The 23,354-nt window shown below is 37.2% G+C and overlaps 1 protein-coding gene and 1 non-coding gene across 2 annotated transcripts in view; one reads left to right on the top strand and one right to left on the bottom strand.

The window, feature by feature from the left end:
• Nucleotides 1-23,354, top strand: part of LOC128597965 (POTE ankyrin domain family member A-like) — a 198,815-nt gene that overhangs the window by 148,014 nt on the left and 27,447 nt on the right. Inside the window, exons 12-16 of the mRNA XM_053608334.1 lie at nt 12,661-12,853; nt 14,669-14,852; nt 16,923-17,318; nt 20,809-20,918; nt 22,507-22,633. Coding sequence (XP_053464309.1) covers nt 12,661-12,853; nt 14,669-14,852; nt 16,923-17,318; nt 20,809-20,918; nt 22,507-22,633 — 1,010 coding nt within the window. The remainder of the gene's footprint in view (nt 1-12,660; nt 12,854-14,668; nt 14,853-16,922; nt 17,319-20,808; nt 20,919-22,506; nt 22,634-23,354) is intronic.
• Nucleotides 16,661-16,767, bottom strand: LOC128579990 (U6 spliceosomal RNA). Its single transcript, XR_008378355.1, has one exon. It is a non-coding gene; the product is annotated as a U6 spliceosomal RNA (small nuclear RNA).

Genomic DNA, 23,354 nt, shown 5'->3' on the forward strand with positions numbered 1-23,354 from the left:
CCACTCTCTTCTGGCTTGAAAAGTTTCAGCTAAAAAGTCCACTGACATCCTGATGGAGCTGCCCCTATAGGTCAATTGGTGCTTATACCTGGCTATTTTGCAGAATTTTCTTTTTCATTTTGTCTTTGACCAAGGTAATTGCAATGTGTCTAGGAGATGCTTTGTTTGAATTGAGTTGTTCTGGGGTTCTGAAACTAGTATCTGGATTTCTGGGTCTCTCATAATGCTTGGAAAAATTTCTACCATGATATCTTGAAGTACAGTTTCTGTTGCTGTTGGACTTTCTTCTTGTCCTTTAGGAATCCCTGTGTTCTAATGTTTGATCATTTGGAATAGTCCCATCATTCTCTCAGAGAAAGCTCTTCTTTTATTCTCTTTTTTTCTACCTCTTTGAATGATTGGGGTCGTTAAAAAGTCTTCTCTTAAATTTCTGCGATTCTTTCTTCTTCATGTTCTACTATATTGCTGAAAGTCGCTACTGTGTTTTGAATCTCCTTGAATGCCTCTTTGAATTCCTTAAGTTCTGCTATATCCTTCCTAATTATGTCCAGATCCTTGGTGACTTTGTCTTTAATTTCACTAATTTCTTGAGCTAGTTTTTGGACTTTCGTCTTTTTCTATTTTCTCCTCAATTCTATTCATTTTATTTGCCATCCAAATTCTGAATTCTGGTCCTGTCATTTCAACAATTTCTGTTTGGTATTTTCAGCTATATCTCCTTTTTAATCTCTTGGCAGAGTTAATCTGCTCTGATTTTTCATGTTGGCAGTGTCTTTCTGCTGATTCCTCCCCATGTATATTTTTGGTTTATTTGTGTATTTATAATACTTTTTAACCTGGAATGTTAGTTTGTCCCTAAATAGTTATTGAGAGGTAAACTAATTGGGGTTTCTTAGGCAGCATCCCAGAGTCTTGTTTGGCAAATAAAACTGGTGGGCTTAAATCAGATCCAGAGGCACCAGCATATGGAGCTCACCACTGCCTTTCACCACTGACTGTTCAAATGAGCTGGAGTTTATGCCTATGGCCCTCTCTGTACATAGCTTCCCAAAGTTCCTCTTAGGGACTGCAGCCTGGGAAGCTCTGAGGGCCAGCTTGCTTTTCTCAAGTTGGGTGGGGTAGCACTGGGGCCTGGATCTCCAGGTGATGCTTCTAGGCTGGAGCACCTCTTGGTTAGCACACTGAACTATTTCTGTCCAAATATCAGCCTGCTCTAAACCCAATTTAAAAGATCCATAGTTTTCTCCAAAGTCCTTGCTGTAGTAGATTTGAACCACTGTAACCCCTGGTGGTGAAGCTGCAGGCCACCCAACTGCTCCCACCCACGTTCCTGCCCCACAGTGTGAATGCCCCTTGGGAAAGTAATTTTAAAAAGCTGAAGTGCTCTCCAGTTTTCACCAAAGTCCTGGCTGCAACATGCTAGAAATACTGCACCCTCACCTATGGCTGAGGAAGGAGATCTGCAGGTCACCAGTCACACCATCAGCTTCCCAGACCTTTCTGGTTGTCTAAGGCTACTAGAGTAATCTCAGAAATCTAAGACAAGGCTTTTGAACTAACCCAATCATTCAAAGAGTCACCTGAGGCTAGACCTGCCTCTCTTCAAGCCAGCAAGAGGGGACCCAAAGGTTCAACCACCAGAAGGGGACTGTCAGGCATGGACACCAGGCAGAGACTATAGAGGACAAGTTAAATACCCGCCCACAACAGGAGGAAGACTCAGGAGGGACTCTGCCTCACCAAAATCAGTGTAGTTGAGCCACAATTTCTTCTCGCAATGGAAGATAGGGCACACTTAGTTCACTGTGCCACACAGTGCAGAAGTTCCTCACACTTCCTTCCAAAATGGTTGGCTGTATTAGTTTGCAGTCCCACCAGTAGTGTAAAAGTGTTCCTTTCTCTCCTCATCTGCACCAGCATCTGCTGTTTTGAGATTTTGTGATGTGGGCCATTCTCGCTGGGGTTAGATGATATACCTCAGGGTGGTTTTGACTTGCATTTCTCTAATAATCAGGGACAATGAGCATTTTTTCATATGTTTGTTAGCCATTCTTCTTTAGAGAAGGTTCTATTCATGTCTCTTGCCCATTGATATATGGGATTGTTGGGTTTTTTTATATGGATTAATTTGAATTCTCTGTAGCTCCTAGTTTTCAAGCTTATGTCTGATTCAAAATATGCAAATATCCTTTCCCATCATGTAGGTTGTCTATTAGCTTTGGTTGTTGTCTCCGAACTTGTACAGAAGCTTTTCAGTTTCATTAAGTCCCATTTGTTTATTTTTGTAGTTGTTGACTTTGCCATACGTGTCTTCTTCATAAAGTCTTTCCCCAGGCCAGTATCTTCAAATGTTTTTCCTATGCTTTCTTTGAGGATTTTTATCATGTCATGCCTTAAATTTAGGTCTTTTATCCATCTTGAATCAATTTTTGTGAGTGGAGAAAGGTGCGGGTCCAGTTTCAGTCTTATACATGTGGCTATCCAGTTTTCCCAGCACCATTTATAGAATAGGGATTCTTTCCTCCAGTGTATGTTCTTGTTTTGTTTATCAAAAATTAGCTACGTGGGTTATAAGATGTTAGTTTCACTTCCTGGTTTTATATTTGATTCCAAATGTCTATGTCTCTATTTTTGTGCCAGTACCATGGTGTTTTGATCATTATGGCCTTGTAGTACAGCCTAAAGTCTGGTAGGCTGATACCCCCTGCTTTGTTTTTATTACTAAGAACTGCCTTAGATATATGGTTTTTTTCCTGGTTCTGTACAAAATGAAGAATTATTTTTTCCAAGTCTTGAAAGTACAATGTTGGTATTTTAATAGGGATGGCATTGTATCAGTAGATTGCTTTGGGAAGTATAGACATTTTAACAATATTGATTTTCGGCTCAGAGCCTGTGGCTCAAGTGGCTAAGGCGCCAGCCACATACACCTGAGCTGGCAGGTTTGAATCCAGCCTGGGCCCACCCGCCAAACAACAATGACAACTGCAACCGAAAAATAGCAGGGTGTTGTGGCAGGCGCCTATAGTCCCAGCTACTTGGGAGGCAGAGGCAGGAGAATCACTTGAGCCCAGGAGCTGGAGGTTGCTGTGAGCTGTGATGCCACGGCACTGTACCCAGGGCAACAGCTTGAGGCTCTGTCTCAAATAAAAAAAATAGATAGATAGATAGATAGATTTTCCCAGCCATGAGCATGGTATGTTTTCCATTTGTTAATATCCTTTGCTATTTCTTTTCTTAGGGTTTCATAATTTTCTTTATAGAGGTCCTTCACCTCTTTTGTTACGTATATTCCTAAGTATTTCATTTTCTTTGAAGCTACGGTGAAGGGGATTGTGTCCTTAATTAGCCTCTCATCTTGGATGTTATTGGCATATACAAAGGCTACTGACTTGTGGACATTGATTTTATATCCTGAGACATTATTGTATTTTTTGATGACTTCCACGATTCTTGCAGTTGTGTCTTTGGGTTTCTCTAAGTATAAGATCATATCGGCAAAGAGGGAGAGTTTGATCTCCTGTGCTCCCATTTGGATTCCCTTTATTTCCTTGTCTTGCCTAATTGTATTGGCTAGAACTTATAGCACTATGTTGAATAATAGTGGGGCTAGAGGACAGCCTTGTCTGGTTCCAGTCCTAAGTGGTAAAGCTTTCAGTTTTACTCCATTCAGTAAAATATTAGCTGTGGGGTTGTCATAGATAGCTTTGATCAGTTTAAGAAATGTGCCACCTATGCCTATACTCTTCAGTGCTCTAATTAGAAAAGGACACTGGATTTTATCCAATGATTTTTCTGCATCTATTTAGAATTGAAATGTCTTTTTGTTGTATTTTTCCCTTGACCAATATGAAATGTCCTCTTTTTTGACTTTAGTTGCTTTAAATTCACATGTATCTGAAAATAAGACACTCTTTTCTTCTGAATTCCATTTGCCTAAAAAATTCACATGTATCTGAAAATAAGATACTCTTTTCTTCTGAATTCCATTTGCCTAAAAAACTGTCTTCCAACCCTTAACTCTTGAGTTTTAATTTGTCTTTTGAGGCGAGGTGTGTTGCCTGCAGACAGGCAGCCAGTCTGTGCCTCTTCAGTGGGGAATTCAAGCCACTAACATTTATTGAGATAATTGATAAATGTGGTAGTGTTCTATTCATCTGATTTTGTGAAAGTTCATTGCTTAGTTTTATCTTTTGCATCATTGTGGAAGCTATGTTCTGTCCTTTAATTTCTGGGTGCTTACTTTGCTGGTGGTCCATTGTGATGGTCAGCGTGTAGAACAGGTTGAAGCATTTCCTGTACAGCAAGTTTTGCTATGGCAAATATCCTCAATGTTAAAGGGAGGATCCTCAATCAGTTAAAGATTTGATTTCTCCATCAATTTTGAAGCTTAGCTTAGCAGGATATAGAATTCTGGGCTGGGAATTGTTTTGTTTAAGTGGATTAAAGGTAGATGACCAGTGTCTTCTGGTTTGAAAAGTTTCATTAGAGAAGTCTGTAGTCACCCTGATAGACTTGCCCTTGTTGGACAATTGGTGCTTACTCCTGGCAGCTTGCAGAATCTTTTCTTTTGTCTTGACTTTGGACAGGTTCATCACAATGTGTGTTGGAGTAGCTCTATTTGAGTTGAGGCAGCCTGGGATCCCATATCCCCCTGAAAGGAGTGTGTCAGAATCTTTGGTGATATTTGGGAAATTTTCATTTATAATATTCTCTATCATGGCTTCCATTTCTCTGGGGCATTCTTCTTCCCCTTCTGGGATACCTATAACTCATATGTTTGAATGCTTCATGAAGTCCCATAATCCTGTCAGTGAATGTTCTGCTTTCTTTCTCTTTTTTTCTGCCTCGTCAACTGTCTGAGTTATCTCAAGAGCTTTGTCCTCTACCTCTGAGATTTTCTTCTGCATGGACTAATCTGTTATTGATACTTTTATTGCATCTTTAAGTTCCCTAATTGACTGCTTCAATTCCTTCAGCTATGCTATGTCCTTTCTGTTTTCTTCATATTGTTCATCTCTTATTTGATTTTTTTTTTATTTCCTTTTGGTTATTTTCCACTTTATCAGCAATTTCCTTCATTGTTTTCATCATTGTATTTTAAATTCCCCTTCTGTCATTTCTAACATTTCTTTATAAGTGGACTCTTCTGCAGTAGCTACTTCATGGTCCCTTGGGGAGGAGGGTTGCTCTGGACTGGTTTTTCATGTTGTCAGGATTTTTCTATTGATTCTTCTTCGTGAGTGTTTTCTTTTATCTGTTTCCTTGCCCAAATTTTCCTTTCACTTCCTCTTGCTCTTTAAGTTACCATGCCTCTGACCTAAGGTTTTGATGAGTCCTTTTGGTACAGGACTAAAAGGATGAGAATATTGAAGAGCAAGAAGGGACAAAAGATTAGAAAAAAGAGAAATGAGAGGGGGTGAGTAAAGAGGAATACTGACAAAAAGAAGAAAGGCACAGAAAGAGGGAGACAGGAGTTAATAAAGGTGTACAGTAGGGTACTTAGACCACCTTAAAAACCCCCAACCTCTGAAGGTGCTGGGTTGGGTGGTTCCCTTGAGGTCAGCAGCTCTTTGCCAGCCTGAGCAGACATGGTACCCCACCTCCACCAAATAGAGAGGAAAAATAAAAATACTATAAATAAAATAGAAACAAATGGGCGGTGCCTGTGGCTCAGTCGGTAAGGCGCTGGCCCCATATACCAAGGGTGGTGGGTTCAAACTCAGCCCCAGCCAAACCGCAACCAAAAAAAAAAAAAAAATAGCCAGGCATTGTGGTGGGCGCCTATAGTCCCAGCTACTTGGGAGGCTGAGGCAAGAGAATCGCTTAAGCCCAGGAGTTGGAGGTTGCTGTGAGCTGTGTGAGGCCACGGCACTCTACCAAGGGCCATAAAGTGAGACTCTGTCTCTACAAAAAAAAAAAAAAGAAAGAAAGAAAATAGAAACAAACAAACAGAAAACCTTACAGGATAAAATTGGGGGAAAAAACCAAATAACAGAGTCAGAAACACTAGCAAAAATGAAGTTCTTCTTATTAAAGAAGGTAGCAATGGAAAATTATGTTTACACTAGAAAAATGAAGAAAGAACAAAAAAGAAAAATATAAGGGGAAAAAGTTGACATTTTTTAAAAAGGGGGGAAAAAACCAAAACAAAGCAGTATATATATTTTGCTGAATATTGTGTGGGTGACAGGTAAACTTCTGGGGTATGAGATGCTAATCACAATGCTGATATAGCTGTATGAGATGGAGACTGGAGGCTTCTGCTGACTTCTTTGCCCTCAAACCCCACAGGGTTGAGAGCCTGAATCTCCTCAGCCCACTTAAAAGATACTTTAAACCATTAACCTTGGCTAAGAATAGGCTTTCCCAGGTAAGCATATGTCTTGGGGATCTCTCCTGAAGTGGTTGCATGCTTATCTGGTGCACCAAAACCAGCCTCACTCTATGCCCCTGAGGGCTGAGGCTGCAAGGCAGCTCTCCTACTGCCAAACACTGAAAGCTCTGCTTTTCCCCTCCATCTCAGTCCTGTCCTTTGGTGCTGTTCATAGTCACTAGATCACTCATCCAAGGTCTCCCAGCCTGAGCCTCACTCTGCATCCCTGAGAGTGGAGCCTGCAGGGCAGCTCTCCCACAATGGCTGTGCATAGCTCACAGCCAAACAATGATATCTCTGTTCCAGCTGAGTGGCTCAGTCCCAGGCCCTGGACAATACTTAAAGTCACCCACATTCTTGCCCAAGGTCTCCTAAGGTAATTCAACTGAGTGTCCAAGTCTAAAAAAACAACAAAACAACCTACAGGGAAGGCCTTCCCTGTCTGCAATCTCACTGCTGTTGTAACTACAACTGCAGCAGCTGCACACATGGCCTCAGACCAAACGCAACCACTTGCCACTTCTCCACTGCTTTTGTCCTCCTCCTGGGGTCCAGAAGTCTCTTGCTGTCTCCCTGCATCCCCAAAGGGATGTTTCTGGGCAGACCCCACAAGCCAGAGGTGCATGGAGTCTTCTCTTCCCAGTCGGACCACTCCTGGTTGCAAAGAAGCTATTACTCAGTCACCAGCTTGCTCTCCATCCCAGAACCTTGAGTTTATGTCCTTGTGCTCAACCCCCCAATTTAAACTACTCCAAGTTCACTTCACTCCAACTTTTCTTCTTCTGCATGGGAACTTCTGACAAAAGCATCCTCTAGTCAGCCTATCTTGCCTCTTCCCCTCCCCCCCATAACAGTAATTTTTATTTATTTATTTATTTATTTATTGGTGGCAGAGCCTCACTTTGTTTCCCCTACTAGAGTGCTGTGGTGTCATAGCTCACAGCAACCTCAAACTCTTGGGTTCAAGCAATTCTCTTGTCTCGGCCTCCCAAGTAGCTGGGACTACAGCCACCTGACGTAACACACAGCCATTTTTAGAGACAGGTCTCACTTTTGCTCAGGCTGGTCTTAAACTCTTGAGCTCAGGCAATCCACCTGCCTCGGCCTCCCAGAGTGTTAGGATTACAGGCATGAGCCACTGCATCCTGCCTAATAGTAATTTGTAAATGTTAAACCAACCCCAAATTCCTAGGATAAATCCCATATGTTTATGATGTATTATCCTTTTAATATAGCTTTAGATCCAATTTGTTAAAATTTTGTTTAAATTTTTTAAAGACTTTTTTTACAGCATTTTTAGGTTCATAGCAAAATTGAGAGGAAGTTACAGAGATTTTCTATATGCCCCATCCCTACATATGAATAGCCTTCCCCATTATCAGCATTCCTCATGATAGTGGTACGGTTGTCAGAATTACAGGAACCCACGTTGACACACCATGATCACCCAAGTCCATATTATACCATAGGGTTCACTCTTGGTGTTGTATTTTCTATGGGTTTAGATGATATGGTATGATGATATATACCCATCTTTATAGTGTAATGCAAAATACTTTAATACTCTTAGAATTCCTCTGTGTGCACAGCTTGTATAACCTTTACTGTCCTTACCAACCACTATTTTGTTTTTCTTTTTGAGACAGAGTCTCACTGTGTCACCCTCAGTAGAGAGCCGTGGTGTCACAGCTCATGGCAACCTCAAACTCTTGGGCTTAATTGATTGTCTTGCCTCAGCCTCCTAGGTAGTTGGGACAAAAGTGCCTGTCACAACAACCGGCTATTTTGTTTTTTGTAGTTGTCATTGTTGTTTAGCAGGCCCAGACTGGGTTTGAACCCACCAGCCCTGGTATATGTGGCCAGCACCCTAACCACTGAGATACAGGCACTGAGCGCAACCACTATTTTTTTTTCTTCTTTTTTTTTTTTTTGTAGAGACAGAGTCTCACTGTATGGCCCTCGGTAGAGTGCCATGGCATCACACAGCTCACAGCAACCTCCAACTCCTGGGCTTAAGCAATTCTCTTGCCTCAGCCTCCCGAGCAGCTGGGACCACAGGCACCCACCACAACGCCCAGCTATTTTTTGGCTGCAATTCAGCCAGGGCCAGGTTTGAACCCGCCACCCTTGGTATATGGGGCCGGCGCCTTACTGTATCCATAGTGTTGCCCTTTCTAGAATGTTACGTACTTGAAATCATACAGTATGTAGCCTTTTCAGATTTGCTTCATTCGGTTGCTAATACATATTTAAGATTCCTTCATGTCTTTTCATGGCTCAATAGTTCATTTCTTTTTTTTTTTTAATTTTATTTATTTATTTATTTTTGTGTGTGTGTGGTTTTTGGCCGGGGCTGGGTTTGAACCCGCCACCTCCGGCATATGGGACAGGTGCCCTTCCCCTTTGAGCCACAGGCGCCGCCCAATAGTTCATTTCTTTTAAGTGGTGAGTAATATTTCATTGCATGGCTGTACCACAGTTGGTTCATTCACCTAAAGGATACCTTGGTTACTTGAAAGCTTGGCTGAATTTCTACATCCATGCTCACGAAGAATTTTTTTTATAATATCATTGTATAATTTTGGTTAATGTAATGCTAACATTAAAGAATGAATTAACATGTATACTTCATGTTTAGTTTGGGGGAAGAGTTTTTGTAGCATTATATTATTTCTTTCTAAAATGTTTGGTAGAATTCACCAGCATAGTTATCTGGGCCTAGAGTTTACTTTGTAGCAAGGTTTTCAACTATGACTTTTTTTAATAGCTATAAGATAATTCAGATAATCTATTTCTTCTTGATTGAGCTTTGGTAATTTTCATTTTTCAAGGAATTTGTCTATTTTGTGTAAGTTATCAACTTTATTCACAAAGTTCATGCACGTGTTACCTTGTTATTTCAATATCTGTAGAGTCTGTACTAATGTCACATTACTCATTTCTGAAATTAGTCTTTTTATTTTCTCCTCTTCCTGATCAGTCTGGCTAAAGGTCTATCACTTTTATTGATTTCCTCAAAGTGTTTGGTTTTATTGACTTTTCCTATTGTTTTTCTTTTATTGGTTTCATCTTTCATGCTGAACTTTGTTCAGCCCACTGGAATAAGACACCATAGACTGAGTAGCTTATAAATAAGAGAAATGAATTTCTCACAGTTCTGGAGGCTACAAAGTCCAAGATCAAGGCACTAGCTGATTTAATGTTTGGTGATGGATCACTTCCTGGTTCATAGAGGCCATCTTTCTCCCTGTGTCCTCACATGGCAGAACAATGAATGAACTCTCTGGGGTCTTTTGTGTAAGGATGCTAATCCCATGTATGAAGGTGCGGCTCTCATGACTTAATTACCTTAGAAAAGTCCCACCTCCTAATATCATCATTTTTGCATTAGGTTTCAGCATAAGAATTTGGGAGAGTGGACACAGACATTAAGATTATAGCAAATATTTATTATTTCCTTTCCTCTGCTTGCTTTGGGTTAAATTTGCTCTTCTTTTTTCTATTGTTAAAGTAGATATCAAGGTCATTGAGACTCCTCTAATATAGACATTTCAATGCTGAAGTTTTTATTGAAGTACTATTTATTTAAGTAGTTGCATCCTACAAATTCTGATATGTTGTATTTTCAGTTTTTTATTAGTTCAAAATATGTTTTCCTTTCTCTTTGCATTACTTCTTTAATCCAGGATTATGCAAGTATGTGTTACTTAGTTTCCAAGTAATTATTTTCATAGATATTTTTGTCCTTGATTTTAATTTAATTGTTTTGTGGTCAGGGAACATACTTTGGGTTTTTTTGTTTGTTTTGTTTTGTTTTGTTTTTGAGACAGAGTCTCACTATGTTACCCTTGGTAGAGTGCTGTGAGGTCACAGCTCACAGCAACCTCAAACTCTTAGGCTTAAGCGATTCTCTTGCCTCAACCTACCAAGTCGCTGGGCTACAGGCACTGACCACAATGCCTGGCTATTTTTTTTGTTAAAGTTGTCATTATTGTTTGGTAGGCCCAGGTCAGGTTCAAACCTGCCAGCCTCAGTGTATATGGCCAGTGCCCTAACTGCTGAGCTATGGGTGCTGAGCCAGGGAACATACTTTGTACAACTTTTGACTTATTCCTTTAAGTGAAACATTTGTAAGGCTAGAAGAGTGTTTAATTTGGTAAGTGTTCCCTAAGTTCTTGACAAGAACATTGTTGTTCAAGTCTATTCCATCCATACTGATTTTCTACCTTGTTCTATCACTTAGTGAATAGTAAGTGGTATTGAAATTTTAGACTATACTTGATAATTTATCTTTTTTCTTTTTGCAGTTCTATCAGTTTTTACCTCATAAATTTGAAGCTGTTGTGTTTGTTATTAGGTTCATAAACATTTAGGCCAGTTATGTCTTCTTGATTAATCAAACTTTCTCATTATGAAATGGCCTTATCTATTGCTGATAATATTTTAGGCTATGAAATCAACTTTAGTTTTAATATAGTTACTCCTACTCAGCCTTTTTTGTACAGGAATCAGCATAGCATATCTTTTTCATCCTTTTAGCTAATAGTGTTTTTACCTTTAAAGTACATTTCTTACAGGTAGCAATGAGGTTGAGTCTTGCTTTCTGAAATGCAATGTGACAATCTGCCTTTTAATTAATATTCTTGGACCAGTTTCATTTATAATGTGATTATCAATGTAGTTTGGATTGCCTCTTATCATGCTCTTTGATATTTTTTTTCCTTAGTCCCAGCTATTCTTTGTTCCCTTCTTTCTGCTTTCTTTTAGATGAGGTCTTTTATGAATTTGTTTTATCTCCTCTCCTTTCCCCTCCTCTCCTCTCCCCTCTGCTTCCTTCCCCTCCCCCTCTCTCCTTATCTTTCTTTCTATTTTGCTTATTACCTATAACTCTGTGTTTTGCTATCTTATTTGTTGCTTTAGGATTTTTAGTATCTGATTTTAACTTATCATGATCTACCTGTGAATAATACTACAACATATCATAAATGGCATAAGATGATTACAATAGTATACTTCTGTTTCTTCTCTACTAGCCAGATTTTTGCTAGATCTGTGGATTATAGAATATTTTTTGAGCATATTTTCTTCAATTTTTTTTCTTTTTGCTGTCTCCCCTCCTTCCTCCCTCTTATACTTAATGGTATATTAGCTGCTCAAAGTTTTCCCACAGTTCACTGATTCTCAAATTTGTGAATCTTTTCTTTTGTGATGTCCAATCTGTGCTTTTTCCATCCACTGTAGTTTTCATCTCTGAAATTGTAATTTGCATCTCTCCAAGTACAATTTGATTTTCAAACAGCCTTTACTTACCTGCTTGAGCTTCACTTTGGAATACAGTTGAGTGACTTATTAACAGCTTCATCCTTTCCTGTCTTGATTTATGATTTGGACTAATTCACTTCCCTGAGGTAAGACTTTTCTGATTATTCATAGTCCTGTGAAGTGTGTCTCTTGGGAATGGACACTCTTCCTGGCACCATGTGAGCACCAGACACAGTTTTCTCTAAAGTTTTAGGATATTTTTCCCCTTGATCTTAGGTAGTTTCCTAGCACCCATCAGCCAGCTATATGGGTATATGAAGTCTACCACATGAAATACCCAAAAGGGGATCTCTGCAGATTTCCATGGTTCTTCGCCTGTGCTGTTCTCTCCTCTCCCATGTTCTGTCTTGTGATTTTCCGTCTGCCTTGGTTTTACTATGCTCTCAGCTTCATCACCCCAACTCAGGGAGTCTAGTAGTCTCTACTTCAGTCTTTCTATTCTGGGTCATGAGCTGGAAACTCTCTCAAGGCAGGGAGCTAGGCATTCCTAAGACTTCCTTCATTTGTTCCCTGTCTTTGAGGGATCATGGTCTTCATTGCCTAAAGTCCTCTGTCTTGAGAATCATTTTTTAATGTACTTTATCTGTTTTGAGTTTTATTGTTTCCAGTAAGAAGGTAAATCAGCACCTGTTATTCCATCTTGGCTAGAAGCAGATTGCACTGAAGCTTCAGCACATGCTGTAGACTAACTAGAATTCTTTCCTTTGCTTAGCTACTTTTCTCATCCTCCATTTCTCAGAATAGCCATCAACAGATCTTCCCTGGGCCCACTATAGATTCGATTCTCTCATATGGTTATGGAATTCTGTTTTTTTACAGTGTCTGTGTGAATTTACATCTGTCATATTTTTTTTTAGTCTTTGTTCTTTACTTCCCTTTAGCTAAAAAAGAACAGAGGTCTTTTCTGTTTTATTTGCAGAGCTAAGTGTAATGTTTTCTACTTTGTTTTCTCCCTGATACAGATTATGTTACCCAGTTGAAAATTCAAGATGCATTTCATTCATGTAAAAGATTTATAGAACTCAAACATAATCGCTGTAAAAAAATGAAAAATCTTGTTTCTGTACTACTATGGGAGATATCTGAACTAAAAGAAATAAAATCAGAGTTAGAACTTAAAGAAGCTGAATGGCAACAAAAATTCTGCAGTTTGAGGTATGACATCCTAGTTTTAAAGAAATGCTTGAAGTATTTATAGTACAGACATGTAGAAGAGTTTTTGTGATTACTAACTTACATTCTGAGATTTAACAGGGGAAAAATCTTTAGTCTTTACAATGGTATAAAACCATCACAGTTTTGACATAGTTTGAATTTTGAATCTTGACCTTTTCCCAGGCTAGAGATATGTGGTATATGAGATATTCTATGCTTCTTTATAGAAAGACCTGTGTTAGAAGATTTTACCTAACTATAGGCTACTAAATGTGTTCTGAGCCTATTAATGGTAGGCTAGCTATTTTAACCTCTTTTTTCAGAGTTGTGTGAAAATCTTGGAAATAACATAACAAATTCTTAACTATGAATACTCTGATGATTAAGCACATATTCTTTTAAATGAAAATTTTGATAGCTATATGGGTATTTGGAAGTCTACCACTTGAAAATTTTGTGGCTCAGTGAGCAGGGCGCCGGCCCCATATGCCGAGGGTGGCGGGTTCAAACCCGGCCCCGGCCAAACTGCAACCAAAAAATAGCCGGGTGTTGTGGTGGGCGCCTGTAGTCCCAGCTACTCAGGAGGCTGAGGCAAGAGAATTGCTTAAGCCCAGGAGTTGGAGGTTGCTGTGAGTGTGTGAGGCCACGGCACTCTACCAAGGGCCATAAAGTGAGACTCTGTCTCCACAAAAAAAAAAAAAAAAAGAAAATTTTATTACTTAACAAATTTTATTGTGAGTTTTTATGTTGTTTTGTATTATAATTAATGCTGAAAGGAACATCATATAAATCATTTTCATATATTTCTAATTATTTACTTTGAGTAAATTCTTCAATATAGAATAATTGTGCTAAAGTATAGGAATGGTTTTTAAAAAGGTCTTTGATCCATACTTATAAATTGTTCTCAAGAAAGTTTATATTAATTTACAATTCAACCAACAGAGTATGAAATGGTTATTTCTTTCAACTAAGAATCATTTTTTAAAAAATTTATGCAGTTTTACTCTTAATATACATGGAATAAAAATTAAAATGGAAAGTCATTTCCAATGAGTTTATTCAACACTTCACTCTTATACAGAGATAAAAATCAAAGGTTCTGTGTTGAAAACACATATTTTGCTTCGTTGTTTTATTAAAATATTAGATCCTGTCTTATTCTGAAAGAGATCTTAAAATTGTTTATGAAATGCATAATCAATAAGATAAGTTGAAAGTGAAATAAAGACACATTAAAAGTGAAAGTAACAGATATAAGATTCCTTAGCTTGGTATTGGGTTATGTTACACTGCAAATACATGTTATATAGAAAACACTGAGGGTGCTATCTTTTATTATAAATCATTTTTAAGGACATCTGCAATATTTCATGAAGATGAAATTTATTTCTTGTAGATTTTTAAATTGTTTACAAACAGTAACTTTATGTACTTAACCCTAAGTGGTCTATTTTAATTGAGTAATTTTTTTTTTTTAATTGAGTAATTTTGAGTGTTTGGGGGAAAAGGTAATTTTCAACTTGTAACTTTACTGAATTATTTCCAATATCCTTTTTCTTAGTATCTACTGGAGTTACTAGTATAGAAACTTATTAATTAGCATAATATTCTTTCATTGCTACCTTTCAAATATGTATGTCCTTTGGAAGAGATTGAAGTGAAGAGTTAAATACCTGAGAACTAGGAGGGAAAAATATTCAAGAACATAAAAATGCTCTAAGATAAGAAACTAATACATGATGAGACAGGTCACAAAATGAACTTTTAATTTTCTAATAAAACAGATTTTAAGATAAGTATATTTAATTACAGATTTACCTTAAAACAAGAAGAAGAAAAAAGAAGAAATGCTGATCTGCTTTATGAAAGAATTAAAGAAGAGTTAAGAAGAAAAGAAGCACAGTACAGGAAAGAAGTTGAAGTGAAACAACAACTTGAACAGACACTGAGAACACGAAATAAGGAATTGAGGACTGTAAAAATGAATTTGGATGAGGTAAATTAATCTGGTAAAAATTTTTATATTTCTAACTTTTTCATCTATATTACTTAAAATATTCCTTTGATTTAACATTTACTAATTAGGTCTAAAGCTAACCAAAAATGCTATCTCATCTTAAAAATGAACTATGACATTTATAGCTTGATATACCTCTTGGCATCCAAGTAGTAGCTTTTAGTTCAAAAAGCTTTTGAAAACAATAATATGCCACATTATTCTCTCTCTCTCTTTTTTTTTTTTTTTGAGACAGAGTCTCACTATGTCGCCCTTGATAGAGTTCCGTGGTGTCACAGCTCATAGCAACCTCAGACTCCTGGGCTTGAGCGATTCTCTTGCCTTAGCCTCCCAAATAGCTGGGACAACAGGCGCTTGCCACAACTCCCGTCTATTTTTTGATTGCAGTTGTCATTGTTGTTCAGCTGGCCTGGGCCACTTTCAAACCCATTAGCCTCAGGTGTATGTGTCTGTGCTACAGGTGCCAAGCCTCACATTATTCTCTCTTAATGAGAATTTATTGATAATTGTTTGTTCCTAGTTAAATAGTTAAGTTTATTTTTCCCTATTTCACATGTGCTACTGTTTTAAACATTATGAAGAGGAAAGAAAAGTTAGCTGTAGTGGCAAATCATTTCATGATTGTCTAATAAGAGCTCTATAAAGTTTTTTTTTCTTTTGAGACAGAGTCTCACTATGCCACCCTCGGTAGAGTGCTGTAGCGTCATAGCTCACAGCAACCTCCAACTCTTAGGCTTAAGTGATTCTCTTGCCTCAGCCTCCCAAGTAGCTGGGACTACAGGCACCCGCCACAATGCCCGGCTATTTTTTTGTTGCAGTTGCCATTGTTGTTTAGCTGGCCCAGGTCAGGTTTGAACCCTCCAGCCTTCGTGTATGTGGCTGGCACCATAACCATGGTGCTATGGGCGCTGAGCCAAGACCTCTATAAATTTTATCTTATTTACCTTTGGTGTTTTGCAACAAGAGGCTTCTTTTGTATTTATACATTAACACCACAGAAGTAACTGTGATTTGGTGGAGGAGCACTAAAAGTAGAATCAGAAGACTTTGGGACAGTTTTGCAGCTTGCTTATATTTTTAAACTGTCAGAGTTGTGATAGTGAAATGAGTTAATTGATGTTATATAGAAATGCTTACATTTATAATTTGTCAGTGTAATTCTTAAAACTGCCTATAAAAATGTTAGCAAACTAGAATGTTCTCAAGGAAAAGGAACTTAAGGACTTTTGGGAAATTTAACCTGTCAAAGTATATGCAGAACTAAGGCTGTTACCATGGGGTATATATAGATTGGACGTGAGAATGTAAACCCACAGTTTTAATATAGTCAAATTTATGAATCTTTTATTTTATGCCTTAGGGTTTGTTGTAATTCAAGGAATAGTTTTTCAAATTCTGAGATTCTTGAAGACTTCTCCAGTGGTTTGTGTTTTGTTATCAAATAAATTTTTGAGCTTTTGGAAATTTACACGATTATGAGGTTTGAGGAATTTTTTGTTTGTTTGTTTATCACAGTGACCCCCTTTATTCAAAACCAGGACACCCTCATCCAGAATGTGTAGTCCAGAAACTGTTTTCACACCAACATGCCCACGGACACACTCCGAGGCCTATGGAGCATGACTCACTGTAGTGATGGTGCTGTTTGAACTGCAGTCCACAATACTCACACGTCTCAGTTTTTTTCTTTGTCTAAGTTTATGTACACCTTGGGGTGGCCCGGGGTGCCCCTGCCACTGTCACACAATATCACCCAGATCCCCACTTCACTCATGGGTTGCTCGTCTAAAAATATGGAATGCTTCACGAATTTGCATGTCATCCTTGCACAGGGGCCATGCTAATCTTCTCTGAATTGTTCCAATTTTAGTATATGTGCTGCCGAAGTGAGCACAAGGTTTGAGGTTTTGATCCAACTTTTCCTCCAGTTGGATTTCCATTTATTGCAACCTTTCATTGTTTAAATATATAGGTTATTCTTTAATTTCAGAGGAAATCATATGTCATTTTATTGACTGCTAGCTAAAAGGGGCCTTTATTTTTACTTAGATTCTTCATAGTAAAGAAAAAGACAAAGATCTGTTTCATAAAAATTGCATGTTGCAAGAAGAAACTACTGTGCTAAGACTGGAAAGAGACATCATAAAAAAACAGAATGAGGAAAATAAAAGGAAATATTTTGAGGATATTGCAGTTGAAAAACAAAAGAATGATGACCTCCAAAAGGCTATTCAACTGAATACAGAAACATTAACAGAAACTGTATCCCAGCTTAATGTTCTCATAGCCGAGACCAGCATGCTAAAGTCTACTCTGGAGAATGAAAAGCAGAACAAAGAAACACAGGAAACAGGAGTCCAAACATACTGTTCTAGACTGGCTGCTCTTCAAAATATGACGTCAAAAAAGAACCTGGAGAATGGTCATTCCATTTCTTGTGCTCAGGTGCCCTGTTCATTTATGTTTCCTATGTACTTTATAGCCTGAAGGTAATTTTCTACAACATTTTTTAATAATTATGTTCATGACACAAAATTTTGAATGTGTTTTCACTGTGACCTATCATACCAGGTCAGGTGTGGAATTTTCCACTTGTACCATCATCCCTCTTCTGAGGGATGATGCAGCATTTTGTATTTCAGATTTTCAGAATAGGGATGCTCAACCCCTAGTACAGAGGTTCCTTGAGTTAATGATGAGGTCACATCCTGATAAACATAAGTTGAAAGAAAGGTCAAGATTGAAAACTCAAAATTCACAGTGTGCATAAACTGATGATTTCACACTATGGTAAAGCTGAAAATTTTTAAGTTATAGCATCGTAAGTCAGGGACTCTGCATATAAGAATATTTTAGACAATATGAAAAGTCTCAGTGATAAAAATATTTATTGTATTCATAGTGATACTACTTTCTGTTAGTAGTGCAAGTCTTGACTTCATGAAAGAAGTCACCTGAAATCAAAAAGTTAATGATTTTGGTAGTAAGATTTTAATAAAGATTGTGATTATCTAGAAACAACATTTTATATATATATCATCTTTTGTTTTTGCATTCATCCATTGATGGACTTTGGGTAGCTTCTACCTTTTGGCTATTGTGAATAATGCTGCTATGGACATCAGTGTACAACTGTCTGTCTGAGTCCCTGCTAATATTTCATACCATATTTTCAAATTCTGAAAAGAAATTTGAGTTATAATTCTAGAATTCTGAATTTCTCTTGTAACCTAAACCCATCAGTGAGATTTGGAGAATAAATTGTTTTTCATGTTGTAATTTGTATTCCCCATCAAAAGTGGTTGGTCATTATACTAGCATTTTCCCAAGCAGAGGGGATTCTCCTGTCATCCATGCTTTTATCTGTAGAAGTGAAGACCAAAAGATAGTATTGTGAATAGGAAATTTGAGCAGTGAGGTAGATGCTCCTACTAACTACTTTCTTTAAGTCACAACTTAGGTGTTGCAAGTCTATAAAACTGACACACCTATCCAGAACAAGTCAAAACATTTGGTTTGACTGGCTGTCTTCATGGTCAAAAAAATATTGAAAAATTATTTTTCTTAGGCTTAATATAAATTAGTTTCATTTTATCAGCATACTATTTATACAAGTGGCATGCCAATGTACTAAATAAGGAGTCTCCTATAAATAAGAGTGCCAGGAGATTCCCCTTACATCTGTGTCATATAGGAAGACATTTGGGTATCAAAATTGGAAAAATTCATAAGAGTATTTTCAACCTATTATGCTTATTCAAAAATGATGAGAGAGATTTTCTGTAGATTCCCATTGAACTGAGTTAGAAATATGGCAAAAAAAAAAAAAAAATTAGCTGCCAGGGTCCTGCCCTGGGGGCAGGGTCCATTCAGACCTGTGGATCTGGCAGCGACTGACTGAAGAAATATAAAGTTAGAAACAATGAGAAAGAAAGAGACAAGACACACAAAATAGAATTTTCAAAGGTGGGAACTCAGAGGACCACTGCCCGCTTGAGGTGTTCTGACAGTGGCCCAGCCAAATACACACCTCCACAATGGGTATTCGTTTTGACTGTTTACTTGGCAGGAAACAGCCTAGTTAATGTATCTTTCCAGGCCTTGCCACAGCATCTTCTGTGATCATTATTTCCTCAGATTGTTCACAGACCCAGCAGGGGTGTTAGTAAGCTGTATCTCCAATAGGCCAGAGCTCTAGGGAAAGCAGGAAACTTGCTCAGATAAGAAATTTAGCAGCAGCTGGTGTGAAGTTAAACTAGTTGACTTTTTTTTTGTTCTGCCTTACTCAGCTTCCTTTTTATTTTTCCCTTTTACTGTGGGTGTTTTCCCTTGCCAAGAATGGGGTTTTTGGTCCCCATTCTGCCTGCAATTATCTACTTTGAAGACATCTTTGGACCAACTTGATAGCCTCCAACTTCTCCAAAAGGTTCTTATCTCTTGAATTCCAAAGCCAGAGAGTACCTGGGGTAAGGTAATTATGATGGACACAATTTCGAGGTAAAGAATCTGGACTGGGAAGAAGAGAGAACTCCAGATGACGCCATCCTCCAAATGATAGTTGAGTGTTCATCTGAAAGAAACTTTAGAACAAACTTTGAAAAGTTCATGTGTCCATGGTAAAGGGGATTATTCAACAAAAATAGAGGTAGACAATTGATCATCTGATCCATGTGGAAAAGTGTTACATTATTAAAAAAAAAAGGCAAAATATGCTGATCAGCATCCTAAAGGAGGAGTGCCCTACCAGATTAAAAAATAACACTACACTCAAAGTAATAGCAACAGGAATAAACAGGGACTGTGGAAGAGCAGCTGTATACACAAAGAATCTGCACCAGGAAATGGTTGATGAGTGCATGGTTAAGAACACTGTTGATGAGACGTAAACTAGAAGGAGGAGCCCTCATTCAAGAGGTCAGGGCTGGCAATGTCCATGAGGGAATGATTCTGGGTCAAAGCCTTGAGCTTTCAGCAGCAAGCTCTGAGAGAACTGAAACAGAGGAAAAGCGTAAGTCAGGGCTCAACATCAACGGGTGCTGAATTGAAAAATGAATCTTGGTAAACGGTCTGTGAAGCTAGTGAATGATGCCCCATGATTATATCAATGTACATAGCTATGATTTAATAAAAAAAAAAAAAAAGAAAGAAAAATGAATCAGGGTCAGAGGAGCAGAGGGGAGGGTGTGGTCACTGCTAGCAGTTGCTGCCAAGAAGTAAAGCACGTTAAAGACTAAAGAACACGGTCTTGATGACCCCCAGAATTTGATTACTGGAATTATCGGATTAAAGATCAGATTTAGGATGAAAGAAGATAATCAAGTGATGAAAAAGTAGATTTCTAGATGAGGCCATGTATTAAAGAATATTATTGTCCAAAGGAAGGAAAGAAGCAGGGTGTTAGAAAAGCCATAAGAATCAAGCACAGATTATGATTTTGTTGACTGCAGTGGAGGCTTAAATTTTAATTGAAGAGATTAAATCCTCATCCTGAAGTCAGGTGAGGATCAAAAATAGTATAATAGGAACCAGTCAGGAGTTCTGCAAAAGTTGCCTCAGTAGGAAAGAATTTGATATAACCTGGAATATCTTAAAACCTTTGATGGCAAGGTTGCTAGGGCCTCTCGAGAAACTAAAATGTAAAAATAATGACTCTTTTAAAAATATTTCTATTAACACTTATTATTTACTGTGTAAAAACCTCTGTTTTTACCAAGTAAAATTTGACAATACATACTCTAAACAAGAAAATTATGAAAGTGACATTTTTAAGGAAAAAAATCATTATTTTTGAAATCTGTTCTTACAGGCATCAAGTTTATGAATTATGTTTTATAAACCAGTCTAAACACATATTTCTCATGAACTCCTGAAAAATAATATTTTTAAGAAAGAAGAGTATCTCTAGGTTTTAAAATTTTATTTTTATTTTTTCAAGTCTGAGAATGAAAAGGAAGTAAAGAAACTTACTGAGTCAAAGAAATTGCTGGAAGATAATTTGGATCAAGAAAAGAAGAAAAACAGTAAATTAGAAAAAAGAGTAACTAGGTAAGATTTGACTATTTCAGATCATTTCAACCATTCATTGTTGATTTAACTATAATTTTACTTTCCTTTATTAAAGCTTAAGTACACATTTTGTATCTGTATTTTCATAATTAAGTCATTCTATTTTTAAATTTATTTCAGAAACTCAAAACAGTCTGAAACCCTTTTTAAATGTCAAAGTATGATACTTATTCTCTAATGATTTTGAAAACAATAGTAACAATGCCTTTGGCATATGATGGCAACTGCACTCTTCATCGTCTCCTTTGTATTTTTATTTCTGAAACTCCTTCCACTTGTCTTTAGCAATCTTCCTTTGCTTCTTTTAGTAGTGTCCTTTCCCTCCGAATTCAAATCCTTTAATATTAAATAAAAACCTATGTCATTCTTTAACAACATCAAAATTATCTTGATGACTACATATTCTGCCTTTTTCTTTTTTTAGTTATAAATTATATCATGGAAATTTACTCATTTTCCATGTATATCTTCCATGTATACATGAGGGATACATGTTACTACATTTGTTTAAAAATAAATGTGTATGTGTTTATATATGTGTGTGTTTGTGTGTGTGTATATATATGCATATGTGTATGTATGTATCATACATACCAAATACAGTACAACTGCTGTAAGTTGACCACCCAAAGGACTGTGTCGAACTGGTCAACATATGGAGGTGGTCAACATAAGGAACTTCCATTGAGTACATGGGTGCATGTCTGGTCTATGAAAATTCGGTCAACTTAAGAAGGTGGCCAATGTAGGGAGGTGGTCAACTTTGGAGGTTGTACTGTATATATATGACTTAAGAAAAGCAAACAGTCAGAATATGGAATGTTTCACCAGTGGCTTACAAGCCCCCACATCCCCATGACTTCTTTTCTCTTTGTTTCCTGAATACTGAAGTTTGCTTCTATTCAGTATGTTTCCTCTCATTGCCCTTCTCTACATGATTTTGCATACCTTTCCTCTTGTTAATGTCGTGCTAGCAAAGATCTCTAGCTCTCTTCTTAAAACAGACTTTTAAGTCTTTACACATTATCTCTGTGCTCATTTCCTTTCTCCTGAAAGTCTGCTTATTTCTTTTTCTGACTCAAACTTCAAAGATGCTTTTCTTCCTATTTTACTACTTTGAATGGTCTCCTTGATGTTTTTTGTGTGTCCTTTCTCTTCTTCTTATCAACTATGGTCAATGGCTATCAAAATGTATTTTTTGTGTCCTTTTTTCAAACATTTATACGTAAGTCAGCTTTTCCTCTTCACAATGGGTATTGATGGGTATTAAGTTATACCTAATACTTATGTTTTATATTAACATACTAAAATGGACGTTATGAGTTTATTTATAAAAACTCTGTGTATGGTTACAATATTAACTGTTTTTCTGCCACATATGTCAATAAATTTTTCTACATTATTATTTACTTAGAATTATAATTTCGTTAGAATGTTTTTCAATGTTAGGTTGAAAATAATGAGAGAGGATCATAATTTATAGATATATTTCTTTTATATGCTAGAACATACTGGTTTAAACAATTTCTAAATATTTAGTGCTTTCTCATTCTGTACATTTCTGCAGACTGAAGTGCCTCTTAAAAATTGCAACAAAGTTAAATGAACATGAAAACGAAGAGTTTAATTTTCATGAAGATGTAAAAACCAGAAAATCTGAAAAGGATATTGAGATCAATAAGCTAAAACATGAGGTAAGGTTTTATCAGTTTGGAGACACACACAAAAAATCACTCTCTCAATGCTTTGACCAGAGAAATAAAGATTTTTCTTTTAATTTTATGAATTCGATACTAATGAAAAGGATAGCTTTCTAATACATCATGTTTCTATAAAAAAGGGCATATTATTGATTCTCTTATTTGAAACCTGGCCAGTACTCTGAAACCAAGCAGTAAAACATGGCTCAGATCATTGAGCTATAATCAACAGACCGTGCAGTTCACACATTTAAAAGTATTGCATTTAATGTCTTTTAGTATATTCCCTGAGTTCTGTAGTTCTCACCACAATTTTAGAACATTTTCATCACTAAAAGAGAAACCCTCCATCCTTTAGTTATTGCTCCCACCTTCCTGCCTTCTTGTTCAGCCTTGGGAACTCCCACCAATCTAGTTGGTTTCCATAGTTTTGGACATTTCATATTAATCTAGCTGCAACATGTATCTGGCTTCTCTCATTTAGATGTTTTCAAGGTTCATCTGTGTTGTAGCACGTATCAGTACTTAATTTTTTCTTATTGCTGACTAATATTCCATTACATTGTGTGGATATATCAGAGATTTCATTTATCTGTTCAACCGTGGGGTTGTCTATTTTTCTGCTGTTATTGACAATGCTGCTGTGAACTTTTCTGTACAGTTTTTGTGTTTGCATATGTTTTCACTTCTCTTGGATGTACTTATATACTTATGA

Source organism: Nycticebus coucang, chromosome 2 (genome assembly GCF_027406575.1).
Source record: "Nycticebus coucang isolate mNycCou1 chromosome 2, mNycCou1.pri, whole genome shotgun sequence".
Taxonomy (NCBI): domain Eukaryota; kingdom Metazoa; phylum Chordata; class Mammalia; order Primates; family Lorisidae; genus Nycticebus; species Nycticebus coucang.